Below are 24,237 nucleotides of genomic sequence, written 5' to 3'. Positions count from 1 at the left end.
GTCCACAGCCAAGAGCCATGGTAGCCCCTGGTTCAGGTGCAGCATGCCATGAATGCCAGTTGCTGGAAATGGGCTGCCGCCCGCCCTGGCCTGCAGATGCTGCCTGTGGGCATTCAGAGCTCTCTGAATAGCCTCTGAGGAAAGGTGGGTGCTGGATGAGAAGGGCCTTGCCCAATAGGGAAGCTCTTACGTACCAGGGCCAGGGGCCAGAACTGACAGTGGGTTCTGGGTCCACCTGGGACCTCCAAAACCGACTGGCTGACCCCCACAGCTGTTGGCCCCATGCAGCCAATACTGGTTGCCAGCATATTTCAGCAGCATGAGGTGGCAAGAGTTGCAGGGCAGGCAGCAGGCGTAATAGGCCCAGAGGCGTTGGCACTACCACCTTTTGTTCAGCGCAAACCTTTGCATTGTGGACGATTAAATTCATTATGCAGCTCAATTTCACCAGCTTGAGCTTGATCAGGCAGGACAGGCCTGGGGCGGGCTGCCAGCCAGCCTGTGCTTCGGGCCTGGGCTTCAGGAAAGTGCAAAACAGTGGGAATGCCTGGCAGCAGAGGTGCGGCTGAAGGAGAAAGCAGCACTAGCAGGTGGCAACCAGATAGCAAATCCAGGCTATCAGAGGCTGTACTTGGGCCTGATCCTGAGAAAGATCAGGTGGGGAAAGGCTGGGATCTTGGTATCCAGAGCCCTTTCCTTTCCCTCCTCAACCAGTGGAAGGGCCAAGTGGGACTGGAGTCTTCTCACCGCAGCCTGCAGTGAAGCTTTTGCCTCTGGAACAGGACCAATGAAGCACCTGTGTGCGTGTTCTGCAAGTGCAGTGGAAGGGGTGGAATCAGTCACACAACAAAACTTGGCTCAGCTTCTTGCCATGATTGGCTGCACCAAGAGCCACCTTTGCTAACCAAACCCCCCTTCCCCTGAGTAGGACCCAGCCCTAACTGGTGACTGGGGGGGAGGGGAATAGAAGAAAGAGAGAGGAAAGGAGAAGAATGCTGGCCTGGAAAGAGGTGAAGAAAAATGCTGGGAGGGGTGATCTTCCCAAAAGATTAGGAATGCCCTCCTTTTCTGACTATGCTTCTTGGCTTCCCCCAGGAGTGTCTCCCACCAGTGCCCCAGTCAGCCCTCCCTGGAGTCAAGCCCCTCATTTCCCATGAAAGAGTGAATGTGGGTCTGCCTCTTGCACCCCTTTCCCCCACAGCTAGCTTTTCCTAACCATACGTGGGGGAGCAGCCTGCTGTCGTGGGAGAGGCCAGGCTGTGGACTTTGGAAAGTGTCTCAAGCCACTGGGAAAACTCCCAGTCTCAGATACCCTACACAAGTGCCAGCCAGGACCTGTCTTGTGAGATTCAAGTGGGGGGGGGGGGAGTCAACAGCCTGCCTCTTAAAACCAAACCACACACCTTGCTTGGGTCCCAGGGATCAGCAAAGCATCTGTCAAAACTGCTCCCAAAGCAAAGGAAGGGTGGTGGCTTGGGTGAGAGGGAGCGTGACCCACATCAGCAGAGGGCTCCACATCGAAAGGCTGGTATTCCTGTTAATTCCCCCCCCCCCCATGATCAATTATGCAGCTGAAGCTTAAGTTGCAGGAAAGGTCACAGGTGTGAGTAGCTTCTGGTGAAGAATTTGAGTTACTTTGGTGCAAAACCAGAGTTATTTTTTGCACTGAACCAGGACCTCTAAGAGGAATTTTATCAGGGGGTACAAAGTTTCTTTTGGGCCCCTTCCCTTCTCCACTGGATCATAATTTCTATGAATTACGAAATATAAAACTATGTAGGCTTAACACAAAATGTGAATACTAGTCTTTACATAATATATGCAAATATTTTCTGAGATCCCATGAAATTTCCAGCTCCCTTCCTTGGCTTCTAGGCCCCTTTTTTTACCACAGGACCGGGTATGATGTATCCCCTGCATTCCCTCCCCCCATCAGCCCTGATGAGATCAGAAAATGTAAGGTCCCAGGGCCCAAGTACAATTTACCCCTGCACCCCCCTGTCATGGACCCTACACTGAATATACAAACACCCTTTAATCTTAGAAAGCTAGCACTTGCATGGCATTCAGAACAGTCAAAAGTTGGGGTAGATTAACTTGACTCAGGATCTCACCACAACTCTGGAGATGTTTGGTCCACTCCATTCTGCACCGTCAGATATTTCCAAGTACCTTTGAGGCTGGTCCAACACTGCCACAATACTAGAATAAAAGCTTTAATTAAGATTACCATTTGGGGTTTGTAAAAAATATTACCTTCAGTACTTGCTGTTGCCTCTAATGTCAGAGCAAATATATCCTGATGCTGATGCTATTTTCACAGGTGCCACAAGAGGGCAGCAGAAACACAGCACAAGGCTGGACAGTTGGACTTGCCCTGGATGGATCCGGGGTTAATTGCCATTTTAGTGCAGAGTCCAAGGCTGAGTAGTGCTAAGGGGGTGGCAGAGTTAAATGAGAGCCCTTCAAAGCACAGTTGATTCCCTTCCTGCCTGGGGATCAATTACTTCAGGGAGGCAGCACTGGTGGGCAGCCTTGGCAGTCAGGCACTTCACTGACCTTGATGAATTTCTACCATTAGTCTTTGCAAAAATCTAAAGAGAACTGTATGGACCCATAGCAAGAGAAGGGAGCAGTTGGGCAGTGGGGAGAGGAGATGTGGATTGCCCCCCCCACACACACACACCAGTGCCATCTCACCAAAGAATTTACAAAGCAAAAAGAGCAGATGGTCCCTTCCCCAACTGAAGCATCCAAGTATTTATTTTTATTCTGCCTCTCCGTTCAAACAATCCAGGCAGCTCAAAAGGACAAAGATACAATCAAAACATAAAAGCCCAACTGAATCTGAAGCAAGACCAAATCCTAAAATAGCTGTGCTAAAAATCAAACACTAATTTAAAGCAGCAGATAAATTAAATATTAAAAGATAATCCAAATAAACACAGGTCATGGTTCAGGATGTGGACTCACCTCCCTGCATTACAATCTCTGAGCATGAACTGGAGGTTGTCCATGACTTTGTGTACCTTGGCTCAACGATCTCCGACACTCATTCTCTCGATGCCGAGCTAAACAGGCGCATCGGTAAAGCAGCTACCACGTTTTCCAGACTCACAAAGAGAGTCTGGTCCAACAAGAAGCTGACGGAACATACCAAGATCCAGGTCTACAGAGCAGCTTCTGTACTGCAGCGAGTCATGGACTCTTCGCTCACAACAGGAGAGGAAACGGAACGCTTTCCACATGCACTGCGTCGGACGCATTCTCGGCATCACCTGGCAGGACAAAGTTCCAAACAACACAGTCCTGGAATGTGCTGGAATCCCTAGCATGTATGCACTGTTGAAACAGAGACACCTGCGTTGGCTTGGTCATGTCGTGAGAATGGATGATGGGCGGATCCCAAAGGATCTCCTCTATGGAGAACTCGTGCAAGGAAAGCGCCCTACAGGTAGACCACAGCTGTGATACAAGGACATCTGCAAGAGGGATCTGAAGGCCTTAGGAGTGGACCTCAACAGGTGGGAAACCCTGGCCTCTGAGCGGCCCGCTTGGAGGCAGGCTGTGCAGCATGGCCTTTCCCAGTTTGAAGAGACACTTTGCCAACAGTCTGAGGCTAAGAGGCAAAGAAGGAAGGCCCATAGCCAGGGAGACAGACCAGGGACAGAATGCACTTGCTCCCGGTGTGGAAGGGATTGTCACTCCCGAATTGGCCTTTTCAGCCACACTAGACACTGTTCCAGAACCACCTTTCAGAGTGCAATACCATAGTCTTTCGAGACTGAAGATTGCCAATACAATACAATAATCCAAACAAACATCTTCATCAGCTCTCTAGAAACAGAAAATGGAAGACGCAGCAATCTTCACAAGGAAGTCATTCCACAGTCTTGGACCCACCACCAAAAAAGGCTCACAAAGTATGGGTGGCATTGGAGGGGGAGGGGGGAACACTAAGTTCCTGGAGGGGGGAACACTAAGTTTTGCAAGCTCCCAAACATCTGTGTAAAGCGATCTGTATGAATACAAACATCTGTATTCAGAGCCAGTTGCAGCTGTGAAAGCCATGACTGGCTGTGAACTTGAGGGAGAAGCCACTTTACACTGGTGTTCAGGAGCCTGCAAAACTTAGCATTTTACGCTCCCACTCAGGAATGGTGGTGTGGATAAAAAGCAAGACATGCCAAATGGGCACAGTGCCTAGCGGTTAGCAGCAGCTCTTTTGGCATTGTTCTCTCCACCCTTCCCACCAGTTATAGTTCAGCCTGTTGTGGGTCTCTCGTGATCTGAACCCAGGATGGTGCGAACCTGGAACGAAAACAGATGCCAGCTGGGGACCATCCCTTCTGTACTACAACAGAAAATCACAACCTTGACATGCTGCTCATGTGCTGCCATCAACCGGGCAGTCTGGGGCTTCCAGTTTCATTTTCAGGGAGAGCACAAACCAGGCTGCCCTTGTGAATGAAACTAGAAGTCCTGCACTTTCAGGTATGGCTGCAAAATAGAGACATAGATCCAGAAGGCCTCCCTAGAATGCTCCCATTTTGCTCCCACCTCCAGGAATGGCTCCGAAAGGGAGAAGGGCCCCTTGCACACTGCAGTGAGGCTCCCTGCAAGACTTAGTGCTTTGCACTGCTACACCACTGGAAAAAACACATGCTGGGGCCATAGCAAGACAACGATGACTTTCATGAGCTGCAGCCCTAAGATGACCCAGGGCCAAGTTCCACTTCCAGAAGTAAGCCATTGCCCTTCTTGCCTGAGCCAGTCATGTCTCCCAAGTCTCCCCCTCCCCCCCCACTCCCTCAGCTGCCTTCCTGGATGAGGACATTTGGGCCAGTGGTTCCTTTGTCTTGAACAGCAGCGAGCCAGACATCCCTCTGGAATTCACCAGGGAAGTGGGGCAACACTTCCTCTTGGCCCCCAGCACATGGCTGCTGCTGCAGCTCTTCACCCAGTGCCCCAGGACCACAAGCGGCTGCTCCAACCTCAGTCCCTTCTGGGGCTCTTTACACAGCAGTGTCATGGCAGTGAGAAAGAATGTGACCCTCAAAGTCGCTTGGGAGCAGTTTCTATAGGAACCGATGAGCACAGAAGAGTTGCAAAGTCACCTATAGAAAGCCTTGTCTGTCGGATGAAGGGTACCGTCTGTAGTGCTGTTGTGGGATAACCAGGAGTCAGAGCACTTGCAATTGCCACTACACATTTCCACCTTTGCTCTATTCATCCGCCAGGATCTTTGGTGAGCATTCTGAGTAATATGGGACTGGCTAAATCCTGGTGCTTGGAGGAGCAAAGGCTGAATGATTCCTTAAAGAGTCGCCTTCTCAGATCCATTTCTTCCCCGCATGCCAGCCAGCAGGGGAGGGCCTGCTCCAGATCCTACCACCAGCCGAGGCTTGGTGCGCAAGTATGAGAGTCAGAGCCTCATCACACCAACCCTGTGCAATACCCTCCCCAGGTAAGCCCACCTAGTCCCATCTTCAGCACCTGGTCCAGAGAGAGATCCTTTGGGAAGGTGATAAAGGCGTACCTTTCTTTCTGTTGCTTTGTTGAGCCAGACAAGCTCATTTTTCTGCTGCGATATTCCATCAACTATTTCTATCATTGGTAGTTTTATTGCATTATTTATTGTGTATTTTTATTGTGTTAGAAATAAAAGAGGAGTGCTGGAGCTGCAGAGAAGATAGCTTGCTGCACAACATCTTTCCAGTCAAGTATTCAGTGAGGCAGTTGCAGCTGTTTGCTTGAGAAGGGACCAGAACCATCTTCCACACTGTCTCCAGATCACCTTGTCCTCCTTTTCTTTATTGGCAACACAGGACCAAGGGGCCTTCACAGTGCATGACTCCAATTGGTTTTGTTCAGGGCTCATGAGAGGGGGGCCTGGGGTCAAAAAAGGGGCCAAAGGAGTGGAGCCAGAGATTGCCTGGGAGCTCAGAAACTGTTTGCATAGGTTGTATGAAGAATAGCATTCACATAAGAAGAGCCGCGCTGGATCAGGCCAAGGGCCCATCTAGTCCAGCTTCCTGTATCTCACAGTGACCCACCAAATGCCTGAGGGAGCTCACAAGGCAACAGACACAACTGAACAGGCCCAAATGCTGTAGCCTTTCCTCCAGGTGTGGCCTTACCATTGATTTGCACAACAGCATTACAATATTAGCTGTCTTATTCTCAATGCCTTTCCTAATGATCCCAAGCATGGAACTAGCCCTCTTCACTGCCGCCACACATTGGGTTGACACTTTCATCGAGCTGTCCACAAGGACCCCAAGATCTCTCTCCTGATCTGTCACAGACAGCTCAGAACCTATTAGCCTATATCTAAAGTTTTGATTTTTTTGCCCCAATGTGCATGACTTTACACTTACATTGAAATGCATCTGCCATTTTGCTGCCCATTCTGGAGAGATCCTTCTGGAGCTCTTCACAGTCTCTTCTGGTCTGCACCACTCAGAAAAGTTTGGTGTCATCTGCAGACTTGGCTACCTCACTGCTTAGCCCTGCCTCCAGTTCATTCATGAACAGTTTGAAAAGCACCAGTCCCAGGACAGATCCTTGGGGCACTCCACTTTCCACCTCTCTCCATTGTGAAATTGCCCATTGACACCCACTCTCTGTTTCCTGGACTTCAACCAGGTCTCAATCCAGGAGAGGACCTGCCCTCTAATTCCCTGACTGTGGAGTTTTTTCAGTAGCCTTTGGTGAGGGACCGTGTCGAACACCTTCTGAAAGTCCAGATATATAATGTCCATGGGTTCTCCCGCATCCACATGCCTGTTGACCTTTTCAAAGAATTCTATAAGGTTAGTGAGGCAAGACTTACCCTTACAGAAGCCAGGCTGATTCTCCCTCAGCAAGGCTTGTTCGTCTATGGGCGAAATCCAACCTCTTATGTCAGTCCTTTCCAGCACTGACATAAGGGCAATGCAGCTCTGAGGTAAGGGAACAAACATTCCCTTATTTTGAAGAGGCCTCCGTGAGTGCCACCCAACTGCAGGATGCAGCACATGACCCATTGGCACTGCTATGCCAGTGCTGGAAAGCACTGACATAAGGGGTTAGGATTGCGCCCTACGTGTTTTAAGATTTTATCTTTAATGATTTTATCTTAACATTTTGTGTAAGCTTATATAGTTTTATATATCATAATTTACAGAAATTTAATTTCTATAATTTATGATCTAGAAATTAAATTATATTAATTATAATTTATATGTTATGAAATTTAATTTCATAGTTTATATTAATTATGATCACTTGAAATTTTGATCCAATGGGGAAAAGGGGATCAAAAGAAACTTTGTGCCCCCTGATAAAATTCCTTTTGGGGGGCTGTGTTTGTCCTTCACATTTATTCCACAGAACTCAGGGTAGTATACATGGTTCTTCCCACTCTCGTGAGATTGGTTAGGCCAGGGCTGTCAAACTTGTTTCATACGGAGGGCTAAGGTCAGCATTCAGGACTCCAGCTGAGGACTGGAAGTGATGTCATTAAGCAGAAAGTGACATCATTAAGCAGCTAATGACCAGAAATCAGACCCTGTTCTCACATAGAAACTCATTAACTGCAAATGACAGAAGAGAAAATATGCAAATCTTGATCGTATTTCAAGATTTGGGAAAGCCCAATTTTCTCGTGGGCTGCCATTTCAGCAGTAACAGCAGCCGAGAGCCTGAGGGCTGGATAAAAAGCTTTCGGGGGCCGGATACGGCCCCCGGGCCTTATGTTTGACACCCCTGGGTCAGGCCAAGAGAGACAGACTACCATTCCAGTCATTCAGCAAGAGTCATGGCTGAGTGGGAACCTGCAGCTGGGTCTTCCTGGTCCAAGGCCAACACCCTCCATTACTCTCCCCCCCTTTAATTCTGATAAAGCACACAGCCAGGACCTGAAAGAGGTTTATGGCACGTGTAAGCAGGTCAATGATGGGGGTGGTAATTATGAACTTTTTGGCAAGAAAGAAAAAACAAAACACTTTATACTGTTCTTGAGCAAGGAGAGAGGACCCAGTTATCTTACCCGGATGCCTTCCCCCAGGGAGAGCCTTGGTCATCAAGCTAGGCGACCTGGGTTCAAGGCTTAGATCAGTGGTTTTTGACTGGTGTGCCATGAGGCTGCCTCAGGTGTGCTACTGGTCCAAGTAGTCAAGTCATGGCGGCGGCAGCAGCTGTGTGAGGGGGAGAAGTGGCAGCTTAGAGCCTTGCGCAGCAGGAGAGAAAGAGGCAGCCGCGCAGGGGCTTGAACACTCCTGCTGTTGCTGGTGCCTGCCCCGAGCGCTGATTGGGCAGCCAGCCAGGCAGCTAGAGAAGCCTGGAAGAGCGGGCCAGAATGCAGAGGGAGTGAGGGCGAGCAGCGAGAGGAGGGAGTGAGAGCGAGCCTGAAGGTGGAAGCAGGTCGGAGCCAGAAGCAGCTGGCTGGCAAGGATCCTGGAGAGACCCTTTTCCTTGTCTGCAATGCCCCAAAGTGACCCTGGCAAGGCTTTGGCAGGAAGGGCACTGGGCCACAATCCTATCCACACTTACCTAGGAGTAAGCCCCATTGACTATAATGGGGCTTACTTCTGAGTAGACACACAGAGACTTGATTGCATTCTTTCTTGAATAAATGAGCAGGCAAGTGATGCTTTTCTTCCCCCCCACCCCACCTCCTCCCCTCCTGCACACACATCCCCCATCATAATTGCAGTTCACCCCTCTCTTTCAGCCCCCCTCCCTCTTCACCACCTTCCAAAGTTCAGAAGGTGCCTCTTATTCCCTTTCTCTCTCCCCCCCCCACCCCAGTGAATCCTGCACTTGTTTCAGCCACATCTCCCCACTGTCCCTCACAGCACATTTCTGTTTCTCCAGTGTGCTCAGTCTCATCTCATCTCTCTTTGCCACTTCCTGGCATATCAGAGCACATCAATTGATAACAGTTTGAACAGACCTGCTTCAAAATCTTTCCAGAAACCACATACACCTCCCTCTCCAACCCTCTGGGAATTTCTTTCATTGTCATGTAATGATCTAAGGCTGCCATCCTAACCACACTTTCCTGAGAGTAAGCCCCATTGAACAAGACAGGACTTTCTTCTGAGTAGACCTGGTTAGGCTTGTGCCCTTAGTTATATTAATTACAATTAATTGTAACATGATAATGTAATTCAAAAGTAGTAGTGTGCCTTGACAACTTTAGTGCCTTGTCAGTGTGCCGTGAGCTGAAAAAGGTTGAAAATGGCTGGCTTAGATCATAAGGTCCTTCTGGCTGGCCTTGGGGAAAGGGCAGTTGCCCAGCCTCAGTATCCATGCAAGAGTATGAACTACTTGCTTCACCATAGTGTTACTGCAAGGACCAATTAAGGAGGGCAGCAGCACCCCTCACCCGCCCATAAAGCACCTTAAGAGATTTTTCTTGAGGACCATGCAACATAATAGGAGGTATTTGTGTTGGGTTTTTTTGGTAATTTAATTTAGAATATTTATATGCAGCTTTTCAACAAAAGAATTTAACTTTATACAAATACAACTTTCTATACCTGATAATAGCTTATCTATCATGGCTTTAAGCCAACGGTAAACTTTCTGTTTGGTTTATTCAGTTTAATTTCCACAATTTTCCATTTATAAATAAATTCTATATAGGGGGCCCATGTCACAGATCCTATATCCACAGATTCAGTTATCTGCAGATTGGGTCTGGGGAGCCCCCAGTGCACACCCCCCCTGCACACACCCCTGGGGGTGAGGAGAGCTTCTGAGCTCTGTCGGGGGTCTGGAGGACTTTCCTGGGCCTTATAAGGCATTAAAAACATCACTTCTGGTTTCACAGAGAAACTGGAAGTTGTGCTATTTTCACTGCCTTGCTCAGTCTAAGCTTGGCAGAGGCCAGGGATGGACGTCCTCAGCCTCTACTGAGTTCAGAAGGCTCTCCAGAGGCAACCTCTTGGAACTGTGGGGACAGGCATTCACCCACATCCACAGTTTTAGCTATCTGCGGGGGGGGGGTGTGTTCCCCCGGAATGGAACTCCCGCAGATAAGGGGGCATGCCTGTATTTGATTTGTCACCTTGACTACAGGATTTGAAAACTTACTATCAACAAGGCTGTTTAGGTGAAAAGGCTGCAGCTAATTCCATGAACTGCTGTCTCAAGCACAGCCCAGTCTGCCATCTCTACCAGTGCAAGTTAGAGAACAGTGAGAGAAGGAAACACTCTGCTCCTTTGTGCACAAGTACACACCCAGTTTATGTTGCGTGATCAAGCTGGAAGAACTTCCTGGATCAATCTTGCCCCTTCTGGACTCTCCTCCCCCCTCCCAGATCACTGACCCAACTAGCAGCAAGAATCTTTTCTTTGCACCTTCATCAGAACAACAGTCTTCTCCTTACCTCCCATGAGTTGCACCCTTCCCTACACAGTGGAAAAGTGATGCCCAGATGGTCATGTGGCATAACCAGAGAGTGCAACTTTTTCATACAGAGAATACCTGCTTGACAGTCTCTCCTGTTCTGTGCTTGTGCCTGGCACAGTAGGCTTAGAGGCAAACCATGATGCTGGCTTGGCATGGCAGGAGAGTGGCAAATCCTTCAGACTTTGGAGGAGTCCATTTGTGGCAGCCATCTCAGGAGGTCATCCAGCCACAGCTCCTATTTCAAGCAGAGTCTACCTGAACTAGTCCAGCCAAGTATTTGCTTACCCTGTTTTTACAACCTGCCCCCCTCCCCACAGTGAGGAGGCAACTTGTCCCCATGTTCAGCCATCTTTACAGTTGGACAATCCTTTAAGCCAGAGATTGTCAGACTTCACAGGATAACTCTTCATGCTTTTTTAGGGTGCTTATTGTCACCTTTCAGCCTTTTCTTCACCAGCAGAAAAGACCCCTGTCATGATGCATGCCCCATCTCTCACAGTCTGCAGGTGAATGCTGCTCTGGATAGCATGTGGAAATCTTCCCCGGGGTTTTCAAATAAGAGGACAAGTCACATAAAATCTCACCTGGACTTTGAGTGGTAGGAATGTCTGCTTTTAATTCAGAAATTTATTTTAATTACATTATGTAATAATATCACAGTCTATTTTACAAGTTTAAGGAGAGAGGGTGGGGGGGATGACATTTGGACCAGTTACATAGAAATTGGAGATGAAATGAGTATTTAAAAAAAGAGAGAGACAGGAATGGGAGTCAACTCAAACAAGGAAGATCCCAGGAGACAGACAGACTGCCTGCCAAGGAAGGGAGTTCTAAGACCCAGAGACATACAAAGGATTAGAAAACAAAAACTAAACATAATTTACAGTCTTGATCCTTCACGACCATTTGCTTGCCTGTTTGCTGATCAGATCCAGACTCCACAGCCCTCCCTGGCTCTCAAACTTCTGAGTGGAGGGGGGCACCCCACACAGCTCGGCCTTGTCCAGTGAGAAGGCGGAGGAGCACAGAAGAAGGGCACAGGTCACAACTCACACCAAGCGGGTCCCCAAGGTCACTGCCTAAAGGAAGAGTCTTCCACTGGACACTTTTTTGGGTGGGGTGGGGATTCTGCACCAGGAACTGGATGGGGGGAACTAAACCAGGCTCGATCCCCGGCAGGGCCTCCTCTCAAACGTAGAACAGTCTTACTCTGGAAGTGCTTACAAGGAGGTTGTCGTCATAAAACTTGGTTTCTATGATAACGTTCCCACTGCAGAGGGGAAAAGGGGGAGGGGGTCAGAGGAGAAAGTAAAAAGGCTGCCACCAACATCCGATGCACAGGCTGAGATGTGTCACCAGAGCCACTGTGGGCCCCCAATGGTGCCAACTACGGTGGGTAGAACCCACTGGAGTCGATGAAGCTGTCTTCTGCCGAGTCAGGTTGTTGGGCCATCCTTACCCACCACTGTCTGCCATGAATCTCCCAGGCCTCATCAAACTGGAGGCCGTAAACCTGGGACCTCCCCCACTCAAAGATGTGTGTGCATATTATTATTATTAGCAGTATTTATATACCACTTTTCAACAAAAGGTTCACAAAGCAGCATATAAAGACAGACCTGCCCAGTCCAGGAGAGACATGAATGGGGCAGGCACTTGAAGCCATACACCTGGTTGCCTCCATATCACCTATCTGGACATGAGCGATGGTGGAAGTTTTCTTTTACACCTTCACTGGGATACAGATTTCCAATTTCTGCCTGGTTTGAATGCTCACAATGAAGGCATACACTGTTTCTGCACATTACATCAGCCACTTACTAAGAACAAGTAGTTGGATTTTTCTTCCTGGGTAAGGAATGTTTATCAGACAGACACACAGCGTGATAAAACTTTGCATCACTATCCAATATATGTCCTGTTTACATGATGCAATTAACAGCTCCACTTCACTGCAATTCCTGCCTCTCCTTGCTCCCACCCCATCCCTGGGGGCAACTGATATGACTTTCCATTGTCTCCAGGGAAGCAAGGAGAAACATGCAGCTTCTGATCAGCAGGGTCTGCTGCATTCACTCCTTTGCAAGTGTGCAACAGGCACAGAAGTGACCCGATCCTGGAGTCACTCATTTAGAAGGCAAAGCAGAACTAAGGACATGCAGGCCAGGGAACTCACGCCATCTAATCCTCAGGAGGAGATTCACAACAGCCTCCAACAAGGCTGCTCTTTTATCACGCTGTCTTTGACATAAACAGTGAGCCACATGAATGTGGGGAAGGGCTGCAGCTGCGGCAAAGCATCTGCTCTGCAGGCAGAAGGTCCTGGGTTCCAGTACTGGCAGCATCTTCAGGCAGGGCTGGGAAAGGCCTCCACTTCTGCAATGGAATAGTGACCTACCTCACAGGATTGTTGCAAAAATTATTGGGATAATGTGGGTGAAATGGCTTGGATACTTTGAAGGCTATCAGTGCTGCTTATCATATTTAGAGAAGCAGATTTCCAGGCCTTGAGGATGAACAATAAACACCATACAGTGCTTGGAGGTTGGCGATACATGCCTGGCAAATCATTAGACTCTACAAGTGGCTGAGAAAGTGTTCTACTGGGTAGAGGGAAGAGGCAGCTCTTGCTCTGTTGCTTCCCCTATTATCAGCAAAAGCAGAAATGCAAACTGTATAACTACCACATCACAAAATTCCAGTGTTTCAGAGCATAATCCTGACCCCTTTAAGCATGAAATGCACACAGCCTTGAAGCTTCTATAAGATAGAACCCCTCTCCCCAACACACAACATCCAGCCCCATCCTTGCTGGAAGGTTCACACATGACAGCTACTCACGTTAGAACATTCGCAGGCATCATCTGCGACTCTGGAGCGGCCTCTATCAAGGACTGCCAGGTATTTGTGGAGTTGGGGATCACAAAGCCAAATTCAAAGAACCATTCTGCAAAGAGAGGAAGGGGGAGAGGTATTCAAGCTCCTCACTGTTCCTGTCCCAACAGCCACCCATGAAGAAAACTTCCCTCTTCATTTAAGACAAGCGCCTGTTGCAGAAGCCAGATTGTGCTGTGCAGCTCCCAGGTCCCACGGCAAAGGGAGAGCCCAAGAGAGTTCACACAAACATGACTTATATGGCAGCAAGCACACCACAAGCCTGTGCTCTGCCACTGCACTACAGTTCCTCCATCCTCACAGTTCCTGGTCAGCATTTGCAAGCAAGCAGCATGAGAAGTGCTTGAAGATGAGAGGAGGAGAGTGGGGCACTGTGGTCCTCCTTCCTTCACATGATCTATGTAGCACAAATCACCAACTTTTTCATAAATGACTAGGACAAGTAGGCTAGTTAAAGTTTTGCAGGCGGGGGGAGCACAAATGAATTGCCATATGATCAGCAGCAACACTTAACTTTGACCATGAATGCACCTAGCACAAAAAGCACCTATCTTAGCATCTGTCTTCATGCTAGTTCTGAAGTTCAGCATAAGGTCTGAGATATGACTCCAACCCTTCCTCACTGCATAGGCAGGGTGGCTAAAAGCAATGGGTTTTAGCTAGTCAACAAGGGAGTCTATTTCTAGGAGCAGTGATGTTGGGGGCTTCTCCTTGGCTGCTGCCCCCCATTGAAGAAGTTTTCATTTGTAAGCTCAGTGGGCAACAACCTGTCTCTCATGTTAGGCTTTAAAGTATCTTGTCACTTTATTCTAGCCCTGGGATCGGCAACCTGTGTTTTTAGAGCCGCATGCGGCTCTTTCAGCCATCTGCTCTGGATCCTGCAGGCTGGGATTTAAAGGGGCAGGACGGGCGGCTGCTGCTCTGGAGGGCGGCTGCTGCTCTGGCTCCTACAGGCTGGGATTTAAAGGGGCAGGATGGGCGGCAGCTGCTTTCCCCTTGGGCGGAGGGGGAGATTGTTGTGTGCAGGACGGGCTGCTGCTGCTGCTTTCCCCTTGGGGGGAGCGGGAGACTGTTTTGTGCTGCGGGGGAGGGAAAGGGGGGCTTGGCCACTCCTGCCTGGGAAGATGGTGTGCTGGGGCTTTGCCTGCTCCCGTAATGCGCTGTGCACCCTCTCGTCCTGTATATGGTGAGTGTGGCTGACAGCAGCCAGGCTCCCCTACTGGCTTCCTGCCATCCTGAGTGTGGCTGGCAAGGGGTGGGGCGGGTGGGCTTCCAGTGGGGGGTCGGTGGGGGGCGCAGAGGCAGGAGAGGGAGCCCAGGCAGGGCTGCCTGGGTGGGGGCAGGCAGGGGCAGGGGCAGCTCCCAGGAGAGGGCAGAAGGCGCCTGCAGTCCCCTTGTGGGCATCTCCTGTGCACACAGCTGTGGGGTGGGGCTTGGCACAGTGAGGCAATGGGGATGACCTCACTTTTGTCTTGTAGGGCAATAGGTTGAGGGCAACCTACAATAGGTTGTAGGGCAATAGGTGAGGCAGAGCAGTGGGAGAGGGGGGGAGTGTTGACTTTACAAGGGTGGGTGGGTGGGGAAGAGGGAGGCTGTGGAAGGGCTGCCTGTGTAACTCCATCTTTACCTTGCTTTTCTGGGGTGCCATGGGGAGCAGGAGGGCAGAGATGGGGCTGTGGGAGCCTTAGAAAGGGGTGCTCTTTCAGGAGCAAGAAAGATGGGGGGTTGACCTGGGGAAAATGAAGAGTGCTAAATTCAAGGGTGCCGTCTTAGCATGCACCATCCCAGTGTGTGCCCAGGGTGACCAGAGGTCCTCTTTTTCCAGGACATGTCCTATTTTTTAGCCCCATGTCCTGAAAAAGAACTTAAATGTCCTGCTTTTCCCTGTGAGCAGGCAACGCATTCCCTCTTGTAATTAATAAATTATATGTAATACAGTTTTAAATTCAATAATAAGTAATTTTAAATTAGGCACATGAGATCAATAATACAATATATAATAAATATATAATCTATATATTGATCAATATATAATCAATATAGATGAGTGTTTTTAGCTTTTATTTTGTGGTCCTACATTTTTCTTCAATATCCTACATTTTGGGGTGACCTGTCCTCTTTTATTGTTATGACATCTGGTCACCCTGTGTGTGCCTCAGAGTGCCGTCTCAGGGCCCAATCCTATCCAGATTTCCAGTGTCGGTGCAGACATTCTAATGGGGCATGCACTGCATCTTGTAGTGGGGAGTCAGTCACAGAGGCCTCCTCAAGGTATGGGAACATTTGTTTCCTTACGTCTGGGCTGCATCAGTGCTGGAAAGTTAGATAGGATTGGGCCCTCTGTCAAGATATATCTATCTTGACAATAAGTATATTGTCTGGTTAGCACAGGAAGGGGAGCTTGCAGCAGATCATAAAGGTAAAAAAAACTATATATGCAGTGTTATCTTCATTTTAGATGTCAAAAGGGTTTTGTGGCTCCCAAGGTTTTCTTTTCTCCGGAAAACGGGTCCAAATGGCTCTTTGAATGTTTAAGGCTGCCGACCCCTGTTCTAGCCCATCTTGACAGTAAGGCTACATCCTGTAAGTGATCATTCTTATGGCTACCTGCTGACAGAGGAGCTCTTTGCCTGAAGTGCTGAAGCTCCTCCCATAAGCTCACTGAAGGAAGGACAAGTAGTTCCAAGGACAGCATCAACTGCTAGAAAGAAAGAAATACCCATTCCACTGACTTCTCTCCTTCCCTCCATTCATATGCTGGAATCACCTTCTAGACACTGTCCTTTGAAATACACTTTCTGTTCCAGACGGAATTTCTCCATCTGCTCTGTTGAAGAGAAGTTCAGCTCCCGAGACACAGCCTTGCATTTCAGGATCTTCTTAGGAACACGAGCTGGTAGAGGAAGAACACAGGTTGTTATCCAAAAAGCAAGAGGAGTCCTGCACAGCTGAAAGTGCACTTCCCAATTCTGTGAAGGGTAAACAGGTGCAGGATGCAATTCCAAGTAGATCTGAGAAGGCTTCTGGGTGAGAAGGTAAGAAACCTCTCCAAGTGATAAGGGATTTGCAGCCCAATCCTATCCACATTTACCTGGGAGTAAGCCCCTTTGACTATAATAGGACTTACTTCTGAGTAGACATGCATAGGATTAGGCTCTTAAAGCCTCTTAAGCAGACAGCAGGCAGACTCCTCTCTCAAGTCACTGATCCTGGGTTACCATCGCTGCTGAACCCATCCAGAGGTTTTAATTATTTCGTGACCTTTTAAGCGAAACAGCATTCAGGAGGCATCAAACCCATGTTACATTACTAAGCAGGTTAGTGCAGCTGTTTGCTGCAAAAAGCACAGCACTGAAAAGGCCAGGAGATCTGGAGGCTAAAGTGGATCTTTAGAAAAAGGCAAAAAGCCAGATTAATGGCTTGTCCGAGCATCTCCTCCATCTGGCTTCACATTTCCAGTCATACCCAAAGACACACTTATTAGGACACACAAGGCTAATGCCTGCATCGAGGAGGTAGGGCAAAAAGTCACTAGAGGCCAAATGAGGGGAAGCCAATGCTCTCCAGCACAACACAATGCGGGGGGGGGGGGGGGGAAGAGGCTGTCTACCTCTTCCGAAAACCATTTTATCACTAGAATCCCTACTATCCAGCAGTGCTTCTTAACAGGCAAAGCAAGCCTGTAGATGCAGGATCTCTTTGGACATTTGTCCAGCTGGCGTTGAGTATCCAGCTCTTGCCAAAACTGCAGGGCGAGACTGGATCAAGGCCTGTCCGGTTCAGCACCCTTGACAGGAATCCTTGCAAGTGGCAGGCACCAGGTGGACCACCCTTCATTCCATCTCTCCTGCAGCAGGTAGAAGGTTGGACTTGGGCCAAGGAGCCTGGGGTCCAACTGCTTATTCAACTGAGAAGCTTATGGAACACCCTGGGTCCAATCACTATTCTCTCAGCCCCACCTCCCACATGGGGTGTTGCAAAAATAAAATGGACAACTCAGCTCTTTGGAGGAAGGGTGGGAATAAATTATGTCAAGTAAATTCATTTTGCCCAGACCTGAACTAAACTGGGTGCCAGACCACCAAAGGAGCCCCACTGTGGAGTTCTGGTTTAAGGGTTGAACTATGCCCAGAAGGACCCAGGTGCCAATTCCCACTCAACCATGAAGCTCATTCTAAGCTCTTGCTAAGCCTAACCTGCTTCACAAGTTTGTCGAGATGGAGGGATAATTTATGCACTCCTGAGATCCCTGAAGGAAGACCAGGATAAACCACCTGATGCTCTAAAGTGCCTTGCAATACGCAAGAACAGTTCCTACACTTTGGAACTGCACTCAAATGTCCTTCTACAGATGCTGCACACATATACGACATGATTCTCAATGAAGGCATCCTTCCCTTGCTCATCACACATCACAGCCAATACTGAAACTGCATGCTGTTCAGGCTGGGACCCATCTTTTATGTTCTGTGCAGCATGCTGGAGGCACCAGCAACCAACATGTCTCACTGGAACAGACAAGAAACCTGTGCTCACTCTGGGTCTTGTGCAGAAGAACTCCCTGCATATTGGGCCATTTAGCAGTTGAGAGAGGATTTTGTTTAACCGTTTATATACTGGGACTGCTTGCCAATGTCAGAATTTTAGTTGGAATGCCTTTTAAAACCACCAATTAAGCAATTGCAAGGACATAAACAAGCATATTGCCAAAGCTTTAGTACAGATGTCTATGGAAATCAAAGCAAGTAGGAGATAACTTATGATTTAACAAACAAAAGCCACCCCTCACTCTTTCAAGGTCATTAGTTTTATTCTTTAATGGAGCCGGCACAGTTGTAATGGCCCAGACTGTGCAACTGCACTTTCCTTCTCTGCAGTGAATTCTGCTGTCCCAGCCAGCCTTAGCCACAGTTAACACTAACTAGGTTCCTTCTGAACACGATTTGCCAAGCAGTTTCAAATCCCAGTTAGGGTTGATCAAGGAAGGGGGGAGAATTCACTCCAAGGGTGGTGAAATGGAGTACTGTATGCCTTCCCTTAGCTAGCCAAGGCAACACCACACCAAAATACCCTCAAAAACCAACAATGTACACCATGCACCAATCAAAATTGGCATCTATAGGCGCCCAAACACATACTTGCTAATGGCAAGCACATCTTTTAGTATGGCAGGGCTCCTCTCTGATCTTGTGATAGGCTTTGGAGACATTCTGAAAGCATCAGCAGAATCAGTAAACCTTGTTACTTTTGAGCGCCTATGGAGATTAGTTTGACATCAGAAAGACCCATCCTCCTTCCACTTCCTCAAGTCAGAGGAAAGGCTTGGCTTCAGCCATCTAGCCCTAGACAATTTTCTGGGAATCAAACACCACAGGATGCACCTACTCTCTCTGTAGTTTGCTCGAAGCCTCTGTGCTTCCTGCTCATGCTCAGCTTGTAGACTTCCCAGAAGTACCTGGTCGGCCATTGCAAGAAGCTGAATATTGAACTAGACAACTCACTTTGCTCTAGTGCAGCAGGGTTTTTCTTGTAGACTTCTATCATCTTCAGGTGCCACCCAAACTTTTCCTTCTCCTTTAGGTAGTGCAACCTCTTACTCTTGCTGCCTCGCGTCTAGAGCCATCGCCCAGAACACCTCTGTAGTGCCAACTCCATCACTTCCTTCAAAACACTTTTTCACTTCACCTTTACCATGAAGCCCAAGAATATGCAACTGCATTTCTTTACATTCATCCCTGGTTCTCCTCATCTCTCCTTTTCCTACCTCTGCCTCCTCCAGAGTCAAGATCTGGGTGGCAAGCTCCTTGGGGAAAGGGACCCATCTCTTCTCTTGCTTATATTACTTTATAATCATTTACATGGATGGTGCTATAGAAATATATGAAGGAGTTTTGAAGCTAGTCTAGCTAATGTTTCAGGTTCCTCCCCCATCCTCTTCCACCCCCAACACTCACACAAAGGTCACCGGCCCAGCCATACCTTCATGTTCTACTCCAGGGACTGAGAGGTCTTCTGTGCCTTGCCAGAGGATCTTCCCCGTTTCCGCATCCCGGAGATTCATCCAGTTTCTGTTTGGGAGACGATTAAGGAAACGGAACAACATTTCTGAACTCCACCCACCACAGCCTTATTCTAAGAGGTATTGAGACTCTCTGTACCGAACAGTAGCGGCCTGCAGCAGATTAACAATGCACAGTAGTATTCAGTTCCCATGCAGGAAAGATGCTTTGACTAAGAAAGGCAGCCATTGCAAAACTCAAGCTCCCAGGAACATTTCCCCACCCTTCCTTCCAAAAGAAGTTACCTTTCCCTGTAACAGAAGAAAAGTCTTCTCACTAATTTGCCTTCTGTGGAGTGATGCTACGAATCCAGCGAGCCTAATGTGGTGCTACTCCAATTAGCAGTGGCTCCCCAAACCTGAAATTCTTTTTAATTGGAGATGCCAGAGGGTAACACAGAGACCTTGGCATACACAATATGCTCTGCCCCAAGCTATGAGCCCTTTCCAAGTTCCAAAAATGTTATGGAATATAGAGGAAGAGTGCGAGTAGAGATGGGAGAAAATGGTGATAACAAAATAAACACATAACACCACTTTCTGCACTTCTCAATTTTGTTTAAAAAAAACCAAACGTGAAAAAAATAAAAGTTTTAATTGGTTTTTATTTATTGTTCAATGGAAGGGGGGGGTGCATCGGTAATGACTGTGGCTCCATCTGCAGACACTATACCACCTCTATCACATACCTAATACACTTTCAAAGCAATTATTTATAATTATAATGTAAATTTTGAATAAAAACACAACACTACCTTCTGCACTTCTAACTGTAGGAAAACACCAAAATCCACAAAAAAATAAAACAGTTTTCTCCCAAAGTATGAGTGTTCTTGGAAGAGAATTTTCCTTATACAGAATGGCTCTCTTCACAAAGACAGCTACAACTATATCTGCAACAGAAGAAATTAAAAGCTGGTATTCAAGGAGAGAATGAGTAAGAGCTGCAGCAGGCAGTGAACTCTAAGCATTCTGGAATATGTGTTTTTTGTCTCTGCAGAAGGCTATAATACTGTATGCACAAAGTGTCATGTCTTAGCTTCTATGATAAATACAAACCAACATGCAAGAGAAATTACACCTAGAATTCTAGACAGAACCAGTTTAATACAGTGGATAGAGTTCAGGCATCTTTTCACGGTCACCTTATTAGGATGTCCTACAAGGAAGCGAGACAATGCCCAGAAGGTGTGAAAACATTTAGATTCTTGCTCTGTAAAGCAACACAAACCAGGACTAGCTACAAGTAAAATGAAGCAGAAGCATACTAAAAAGCGCAGAGACAATAAGAGACCTGCAAAGGACATCTGTTACTTTCTGCACCCCAACTGCTGGATACCCTACACATGTATCTGAACCAATCCCAGAAACATGCAAGGCTCAATCGTAGAGAGCATCTTATTACATAGAGATAATGCATATTATTCAGATTTTCTATAGTCTCATTAGCTGGTGAACAAAGAGCAATCAATTCATCTGAAGGTTAACAAGTGCTCAATCAATATTACAACACCATAGATGCCCTTATGGTCCATTAAGAGAAGAAAAAAATTCCATAATCCATAGTAGGGTAATAAAAACACTACCACACTTTGGATTGGGAATTTTTCCCTCTTGACATCAGGAAGCTTTTTCCTTCCTCTTTCCTCCCTCTCCCAATTTGGGCATGGGATGGTGGGAAGAATTACACTTCACATGGGGACTAAAAACTGGAAGAAGGAGCTCCCAAAGCCACACAGTGGTTTGTGGAAGAGGAGGCTATAAAAATACGGTATTGCAGATTCATTTGAAAAAGCCCACTTGGCCTAACTGCAGAGCTGACAGCTGCTCTTGTGGCACAAAGTTCAAGATGTGCCCAAAAGGAAGAGCCCCTGACTTCAGTGAGCAGGATGGGCTTTGTAGCATTCATGCCACATGGCTGGCTGGAAAGCTCCCTTCATTGTGCAGATGTGGATGAGATCCCGGGAGTAAGAGCATAGGGCTGTTACGGCAAAGACAAAACAACGGTTGGAGATTGTAAAGGTGACATAAAAGTGGTCCATGACTGATTCTTCTCAAGGGTTCAAAGCGCTTCACTCACATTATTTCAGTAATGAGGTCAGGCATCAGTAGGTCAAGCAACAAGAAGCTGGAACTATTTATAACATACCTAAATTAACCAAGCAGTGGGATCCTCTAGAAACAGTCACAGAACTTCATAGTTCTCTTCTTAGGGAACTGTAAGGCTGCCTGATGCCGTCAAACCACTGATCCATCTCACTGAGTATTATATACTCTGGCATTAGCTCTCCAAGGTCTCAGGCTAGTCTAGGTAAACCCTTGGCAACTTAAGGCCTTTTTAAGCACAGATACAAGTGACTTGGAACCTTCTGCATGAAAATCATATGACCTACTGAACCAAAAATATATGTAAAAGAGAAAGGTTTTGTTTGGTTGCATTGCTCTATACTAGCCTAGGGCTTCTTCGCTTAATGAAGAAGAGAATTTGCTCCTAACAGTGCAACAAACTGTACAAAGAATATCCTATCTGACTAAATTCTTCAGCATCAGCTTCCCAACTTAAAGACCCCAAAACGGTAATAACACTCCAGTTCAAAACAGGATGGGGGAGACTAACAGCCCTTGGAAAATAAAGGCAAACCAAGGAAGACAGTAGCTAACAGAGCAGCTACCACTTAGCAGATCTAGTTAGCAGCTTAAGTAACTAGGAAGGTCTAGTACTCAGACATGATACATAATGCAGCTATTAAAGATACCTTGATTCAGATCCACATGCGTGGTTACCTCCTAATGGGTTTAATTGGTTTAACAAGTCTTCTACCTAAGAAGGAGAACTACTGCTGTTAAAAATAGAAAGGTGTCTGCAGAAGAGCAGCGAGGACCTGTGGGCAGAATCTAGAGAGTATTAAGTATATTATGTCACAGAAGCCAAATTAATATGGCTGGAACTTGCAGCTGGGAGTTGAGAGAGTAGACAGCCCAGGTATCTGTGGCTGTCAGGACTGGGAGAAACTATAAGGCAAACCACAAGTCCACAGTACAGAAAAAGTGTCTGATCACAGAGGTCAAGTCAACTCCAATCCCTCAAGCACAGGCCAGCTTGGGAGAAGAGTGCAAGGACAGGGCATTCTCTTGGCCTGCTTGCATTCTTCTGACTTACAGGTCAGCAAAGACTTATTGCAAAACCTTCTGGAGGCAGACATTTAACTTGCTTGGAACACAGGGCTTCCTCACACACATTGTGTATGTGCACATGGAGGCCTGCATACACATATTTCTTGTGTTACACTAGGATTTTTTAATTTATTACAGAAGCAAAATACAGTATCTCACCTTTTACCTTATAAGAACTATAAGTTTCAACTGCTAACCATACAAAAGCCATGAAGTGAGTAATGCAAAACATAGAAAAAAAAATTGAATCTAGACCACAGTCACACTGAATGGGTGTCAAGTTGCAGCTAACCATCTCAATTTCACTTTGGCCATGAACTTATTATGTGAGCAAGCCACTCCCTCTTGGTCTCAGCTCCCCATTGCTAAGACCCAAGAGTAACTCCCCAAGAGTTAAGGAACTGAAGAATGAAGTTGCTGATCTCTTGACTAAGATATGCAACTTGTCCCTCAAAACGGCCACGGTGCCAGAAGATTGGAGGATAGCAAATGTCACGCCTATCTTTAAAAAGGGACAGAGGGGGGACCCAGGAAACTATAGGCCAGTCAGCCTAACATCTATACCGGGTAAGATGGTGGAATGCCTCATCAAAGATAGGATCTCAAAACACAGACGAACAGGCCTTGATGAGGGAGACTCAGCATGACTTCTGTAAGGGTAAGTCTTGCCTCACGAACCTTATAGAATTATTTGAAAAGGTCAACAGGCATGTGGATGCGGGAGAACCCGTGGACATTATATATCTGGACTTTCAGAAGGCGTTTGACATGGTCCCTCACCAAAGGCTACTGAAAAAACTCCACAGTCAGGGAATTAGAGGACAGGTCCTCTCATGGATTGAGAACTGGTTGAAGGTCAGGAAACAGAGAGTGGGTGTCAATGGGCAATTTTCACAATGGAGAGAAGTGAAAAGCGGTGTGCCCAAAGGATCTGTCCTGGGACCGGTGCTTTTCAACCTATTCATAAACGACCTGGAGACAGGGTTGAGCAGTGAGGTGGCAAAGTTTGCAGACGACACCAAACTTTTCCGAGTGGTGAAGACCAGAAGTGATTGTGAGGAGCTCCAGAAAGATCTCTCCAGACTGGCAGAATGGGCAGCAAAATGGCAGATGCGCTTGAATGTCAGTAAGTGTAAAGTCAAGCACATTGGGGCAAAAAATCAAAACTTCACATATAGGCTGATGGGTGCTGAGCTGTCTGTGACAGATCAGGAGAGATATCTTGGGGTGGTGGTGGACAGGTTGATGAAAGTGGCGACCCAATGTGCGGCAGCGAGGAAAGAGAAAATGGCCAATATTATAATGCCGTTGTACAAATCGATGGTAAGGCCACACCTGGAGTATTGGGTCCAGTTTTGGTCGCCGCATCTCAAAAAAGACATAGTGGAAATGGAAAAGGTGCAAAGGAGAGCAACTAAGATGATTACTGAGCTGGGGCACCTTCCTTATGAGGAAAGGCTACGGCGTTTGGGCCTCTTCAGCCTAGAAAAGAGACGCCTGAGGGGGGACATGATTGAAACATACAAAATTATGCAGGGGATGGACCGAGTGGATAGAGAGATGCTCTTTACATTCTTACATAACACCAGAACCAGGGAACATCCACTAAAATTGAGTGTTGGGAGAGTTAGGACAAAAGAAAATATTTCTTTACTCAGCATGTGGTTGGTCTGTGGAACTCCTTGCCACAGGATGTGGTGATGGCGTC

At 47.4% G+C, this 24,237-nt stretch overlaps 1 protein-coding gene across 1 annotated transcript in view; it reads right to left on the bottom strand.

The window, feature by feature from the left end:
- Positions 1-11,005: 11,005 nt before the first annotated feature.
- PDE6D (phosphodiesterase 6D) overlaps positions 11,006-24,237 on the bottom strand; it is a 43,142-nt gene continuing 29,910 nt past the window's right edge. The window contains exons 2-5 of the mRNA XM_066621630.1: positions 19,277-19,365; positions 16,065-16,190; positions 13,244-13,349; positions 11,006-11,672 (exon numbers count right to left, since the gene is read on the bottom strand). Coding sequence (XP_066477727.1) covers positions 11,591-11,672; positions 13,244-13,349; positions 16,065-16,190; positions 19,277-19,365 — 403 coding nt within the window. The 3' untranslated portion in view covers positions 11,006-11,590. The remainder of the gene's footprint in view (positions 11,673-13,243; positions 13,350-16,064; positions 16,191-19,276; positions 19,366-24,237) is intronic.

This window comes from Tiliqua scincoides, chromosome 3, assembly GCF_035046505.1.
Source record: "Tiliqua scincoides isolate rTilSci1 chromosome 3, rTilSci1.hap2, whole genome shotgun sequence".
NCBI classification, from domain to species: Eukaryota; Metazoa; Chordata; class Lepidosauria; order Squamata; family Scincidae; genus Tiliqua; species Tiliqua scincoides.
This window is presented reverse-complemented; position numbering and strand designations above follow the sequence as displayed.